This window comes from Barbus barbus, assembly GCF_936440315.1.
Source record: "Barbus barbus genome assembly, chromosome: 2".
Taxonomy (NCBI): domain Eukaryota; kingdom Metazoa; phylum Chordata; class Actinopteri; order Cypriniformes; family Cyprinidae; genus Barbus; species Barbus barbus.
This window is the reverse complement of record NC_136730.1, coordinates 37567898-37573897: the sequence shown is the minus strand read 5'-3', so window position 1 is coordinate 37573897 and position 6000 is coordinate 37567898. Positions and strand designations below refer to the sequence as shown.

The window sequence follows — 6000 nt, the reverse complement described above, 5'->3', positions numbered from 1 at the left end:
TCTGAACACTGAGGTTAAATCTTCCCTAAATAGATCAAATAGATTTCCTTTTAAGTTAGATTTCCTTTAGGTTTCAATTTACAGTTAAACCTTTATGCCAGTAACTCCAATTTTTGAAAGCAAACTGCACAAATCAAAATGTAGTAAGTATAAAACTGTAATGTTATAAAACTCCACGGCATATAAATAATAATAATAATTAAAAGAAAAACATACAGAAAAAATACTACACCATCCATGCTTTGATTAGTTTTTGATGCCATTAAGTGTTTAAATAGTAGCCAAACATCATTCGAAAAAACCACACTCATTCAAAAGCATCCTTAGGCCAGTTGGTAAAAAACTATGAATATATTCTTGAATTGTTGTCCAGTGGTGCTATCAGAGTCTTTGATAGTATTTCATAGTGTCCACAGCACCCTGAACATATACTGAAGTTCATAACTGCATCATGATTGAGCATTCTCAGTTGAAACTGCTGGCTGCTAAATATTGCCTACTGTATTAAGAAAATGTATAAATTTTTGTCTCAAAAATAGTTCATTTCTGGACCTTATGGTTCAAAATCTATTAGCATTAACAACTGCAAAAAGTGAGCTTACGTAGTGGGAGACTTTTAGAGACATAGAAACACCAAATTTGTTATAGTATCAGTTTACTTTGTCCTCTATCTTTGGGCCAAATCTTCAAATTTTTCTCCAAATGTTTTTATGGGCTGACAGTAGGGTTTGGATGATTCCTAATTTCTGCTAGTTACTTGTCAAAACAGTACTGAAATTTCTCAAGTACTCCAGGTTTATGTTACAGTTTAACAGACTATTTATTTTTTTGAGTTTTTATTAAATTGATAGTAATAAAGTAGCAAAAACAAATGCACACCTTTGCACACACACATTTGAAGCATATCACATGTTGACTTAAAATAATTTCATTTTGTATTATCACACACAAAGTAGCATGTTATAGACTGACACATAACATTGTAACTTTAACATAAATGTTTTTGACAGTGAAAATATATGAGCATGCAATAACATCTAACAGTAGTGTTAACCACCATGCAAATGCATTGGACCCTGCAGGCCTGCTTGCCACAAATGATTAACTAATTTTGACCTCATTTATTACCAGTCCGGATAAAGTAGAAAGGAACAACGATGAAGAGCACATATCCATGCGGAGCTCAAAAAAGAAAGAAAACATAAGAAAGAAATGCAATACTAAAAGTTTGCCAAAGCTTAATACTTTTCAGTCACCTGAGCTTAAGCAGTAGCGCTTTCCACTTTATTACTAGTTATAGCATGAAATAAATGTGAATCAGAAGTTATATTGGAAGACAGTACAAATAATTGAAATGTATCATGCCTTGTGAATGTTCAATTGACCACGGAAAGACAATTAAACAGCTGGTAAACACACAACATTGCATTTACTTCAAAGTCATTCAATGTCCACAGCTGCGTATTCATAAGATAAAAAAAAAAGCATTTCGCTTTTAATTATTTAATATATCTCTGAACTTAAAAGAGTGAGGGAAAAAAACAGCGCATTGTAGCTTCTTTTCTTTTTTTTACTTTTTATGTTTCATAGTGAAGTAAATACAGATTTTAAATTTCACTTAATTGTGTTTAATATGTGCAATTCGAAGAAAATAGTTACAAAGGTAATGTTAGGGTAGGGCATGTGGGGCCTCAGGTCTTAACTTTGCTTAGTGCCCCCAAAATAGTAAACCCACCCCTGAATAACAGATCTCACATCACTTAGATCTTCACTAAACCGATTCGAAATACTTTATAATAGAATAACACAAAATTCACAGTCTGTTTACTGCCATCATCCTCCTGACACATACTGCCTTTGGTTGTGGACTCGCGGTCATGGTTTCAGCAAAACAAGGAGGCAGGCAGTCATGTTAATTGCCTTGTGATAGTGTTGCAGCCAAGAAAAGAAATACGTCACTCTTTATATTGGTGGTAAGGATAGCAAGATATGATTTGGCCAAATTCTGAAAGAATCAGCCTAAAAAGTACACACAGAATGCTCCCTTTATAATTGCTAAAAAGCCTTTTGAATTCATTGTGATCTCAAAAAGATTGACAACGCTCTCTACACTACACACACACAAAAAAAATGTATTATTTACAAATGCGCACTGGATTTTTTGCCAGAATTTTTTTTGCCAATATTCTAACCCGGTGGCCAATTAATGTTGAAAAATGGATGTCAAAAGACAGGTCAAATATGCAAATCAAACTGATTTTGATATGATATAAACTAAATGTCATATTGGCCTACATATATACATTAAACAAATTTCAGTGTAGGATTAATTTCTTATCACACATCTACCACTGGAAGAAATTGCCATCCAAACTGAATTTAAAATTATGTTACAGCATCTTGATTAAATCTTGACTGATATTATGTGTTAAATTGACATCAAGGTGCCCACTGGGAAATTTTAGCTTCACCTGAGGGCGTGCTTGATTTCATTTTAGCATGTTTTAGCACCCATGTAGATCCAGGCCTAGAGGGAACTGGTATTGATTACATGTCCTATAGTAAATGCATGCTGGAGTATCTATCCAAATATTCTATGCAAGCCCTAGGCTGACAGACGTTAGTAGCAGAAGCAGAAGCACGAAGACCATGAATTACATAATGAAACTTTGAAGTCGGGCATGAGTAAAGAGTGCTATGAACAATTGTTATCTCACACTCTACAATTTAAAACAACTTACATTGTCAATGCATTAAATTGTATTTAACACAGAAAAACTTTTAATCCTCTCCTCCTCCATACATGTCAGACAGCTTCTTAAAGCGTGGGCCCCACTCATTGAGGAATTCATAGTCTTGATCCTGTCCTGAGCTAGAAGAGTTGAGGGAGCTGAGTGAACCTGCACATGAGCCTCCTCCTTCATAGTCAAACACCAGGAGGGAGTCATATGGGGGTGCTGTAGGATCTTCATCTGCAGTCTTCAGATTCTGGTACAAAGAATTGTGTTACTGGCATGCATAGAACCTTTTCTAAGAAGGAAATAATATTTAGATGATTTTGGCCAGGTGGTTGGTTGCTTTTGCCATTGTGATTTTTTTTTCTTTTTTTTGGTGCAATGCTTGTGTGCATTAAATGTAAATAAAATGCATTGTATTTGTTGTTTATTTGTTTCTGATCCTCTAGGTTTTGTAGATCAGCTTGTGTGACCTTGATGATTTTCTAGTTTTGTGTTAAATAATCCCCTGGGTAAAATTGCCAGGTTGGCCTAGTCTGCCTTTTTTGTCTACAAAATGTTTTGTTCTGCTCTGAGCATCTTGCCACATTTGAAGGAACTGATGTTCATTGTAAAACTTATATATGACTTACATAACCAATGAATGTGGCAATCTCCTCAGGGTTGGCTGGTCGAGGTCTATACTGAGGTGCAGGCAAGAAAATAGGAGCCACATCGTTTCTTAACACTTCAGGTCTGTTGTCCAGGCCTCGATGTAACACACTCAGATCATAGTTCTGTGTAGAAAGTGTGCATGATATAAAACAGAAGCCAGACCTTAAAAAATGAAGAACATCCTAAAGTCATTTAAAAATTAATTTAAATTTAAATACTAAACCTAACCTGATCATCTTCTCCACCACCTTCCTCATCATAACAGCAGACATTGTCTCTTATGTCATCATCTTCAGGAAGGAGTGGCTTTTTTATACTACTTGGTTTCCTCCTCATGAGCAGCAGAAGTACAAGAAGAAGTACTGTGGTAAAAAGAGCACATACTAACTTGCTTACAAAGAATGACACAAAATTATAGGATTAAAGAAATTATGAAATAGTGATAATGGTTAATGAATACACGGAATGTGTTTAAAGGGGTCATATCAAGGATGCAAAACTTTTCCCCAGCCCAGACATTAATGGATGCCACCTGACATCATCTGCAATGTTTAAAAAGAAGAAAGTGCAACTCCTATTTTTCCATATGTACAGGGAATGATCAACAGGGTTAGGATACATTTAAACCTTAAAACAATCCATCTGTGTTTCTGAAGCCTGTCTCCTGAGCTTAGCCTGAACCAACTATGATGGTTATACGACAGAGAACATTTGCTTATAATTTTACTTTTGTTCACTTGTTAAAAAGACTCTCTCCACACCGAGGCCAATAATGCTGTGTTGGAAATAACAGTAGGAACCTTTAACTGGAATGCCCTTCCAAGTCAGAATCTTGTAGGAATCGCAGCAACTCCAACTTCAGGATCCAATATGGCTGTTCAGCGCATCAACAGAAGAGAAACAGTGGTAATATATTGTTTATTAGCACTTATGTTTGTCTGTGTCTCAAATTCAGGGGTGCACATTATTATCCAACCACCTCTATTTTGTGGATATGGCATTATTTGTGCAAAATACCGCTTTTTGTGTGTTTTTATCAACTGGTATTGCTAACAATGGACGTGTCCATCTTGGTTTTCTGATTTCTCTACTGGTACACGGTCCACTGGCTGAGACGTCATTTCCAGCTCCGACATCGAACTCTGAGGTAAATGGAACGCTGCATACGAGACATGTTCTGATCAATTTGAAGCAGGAAATCTATGTGAGAATTCATGCTTTATAGTGCACTAATTAGGTAGTGTTAGTTACAGCTGGAGTGTCTTTACAAGTATCCAAGTCACCTAACATTCCCTGTACATATTTAGTATCGAACTGTGTTGTAAAGAGTGTCTTCACTTTAAATAACAAAGATCATGAGGAACTGTCAACTACATTGGGCATGGCAGCAACCCATAATGTTTTTCTGTTTTGTTTTTGGTTTTTTTCCATTAAAGGCTCCTAAAAACATATTGTTTAATACTAAAGGTCAGAGGTCACACCTGTTTTGAAGAAACCTTGAATAGTTTTAATATTACAAATGTGTAGGAAATTACCCCTTTATTCACTTTAAATGCATGAATGAAGTAATTAAATTACATACGCAGCAGAGCCAAGATGGCTGCCAGGATTCCAAGAGATAGTGATAGTGGGGTCCCGGCAATAATTGTTTTGCATAGAAATTCATCTCCTTTGCAGTCACACACAGTTGCTTGAATGGAGTTGTCTTGATACATGCCATTGTTATCATAAACCCTTAGGACAACATTGTAATTACCCTGCTCCAACACAGAATTAGGCGTCAACAGAATCCCAGTTTCTATAATAGGCATATAAATAGGTTAGTATAAACACCTAGACTTGAATTAGATAGTTCACATTTTTCCAATATACATTATCCTTACTTGTTTCGTTCATCCTTGCAGTCCAGTTTTTCTTTGTGTGTCCTTGGGACTCAACGCTAAAGGGAGCAGCATAAGGAGGTCCATCTTTGTCAGTTATAGAGAGAAGCATTGTGGCCTCACGATTGCAAATCTCTATACTTTCTTCGTTAATAATTGGGTGGTTGTCATTTACATCCTCCAATTGAATTACCAAGGTTCCTGTACCCGTTGCTGGATTTTCATCTGTATTTAAGCACAAACTTATTGAAAAAGGCTATGCTAGCAAGAATTTTCATTTAAAAAAAAAAAAAAAAAAACACAAATTACCATCATCATCCAGGGCCAAAATGATAGCTCTGTATTTGTCATCTTTGACTAGGGCAGATTCTCTATCCATAATACTCTTGACCTTAATCATCCCAGTGTCTTGATTTACATTTAACCAGCCAGCAGGATCTTTGCCAATTTTATACCTGGGAGGAACCAAAATGTGTAATACCAGAATGTGTATATTTATAACAGGTGATAGATAGATAGATAGATAGATAGATAGATAGATAGATAGATAGATAGATAGATAGATAGATAGATAGATAGATAGATAGATAGATAGATAGATAGATAGATAGATATACTACAGTAAGTACATGATATACCGTGTAACTATTGTACATAAACACAACAGAGTATTACCATATACACTACTGTTCAAATGTTTAAGAAAGAAACTGATATTTGTATTCAGCAAA

The 6000-nt window shown here is 35.5% G+C and overlaps 1 protein-coding gene across 2 annotated transcripts in view; it reads right to left on the bottom strand.

The window, feature by feature from the left end:
- Positions 1-569: 569 nt before the first annotated feature.
- Positions 570-6000, bottom strand: part of cdh31 (cadherin 31) — a 39472-nt gene continuing 34041 nt past the window's right edge. For both annotated transcript variants that reach the window (XM_079374926.1, XM_079374927.1), the window contains 6 exons: positions 5579-5724; positions 5273-5494; positions 4972-5187; positions 3618-3751; positions 3368-3511; positions 570-2988 (listed from right to left, as the gene is read on the bottom strand). In XM_079374926.1, the coding sequence (XP_079231052.1) occupies positions 2782-2988; positions 3368-3511; positions 3618-3751; positions 4972-5187; positions 5273-5494; positions 5579-5724 (1069 nt within the window). In that variant the 3' untranslated portion in view covers positions 570-2781. The remainder of the gene's footprint in view (positions 2989-3367; positions 3512-3617; positions 3752-4971; positions 5188-5272; positions 5495-5578; positions 5725-6000) is intronic.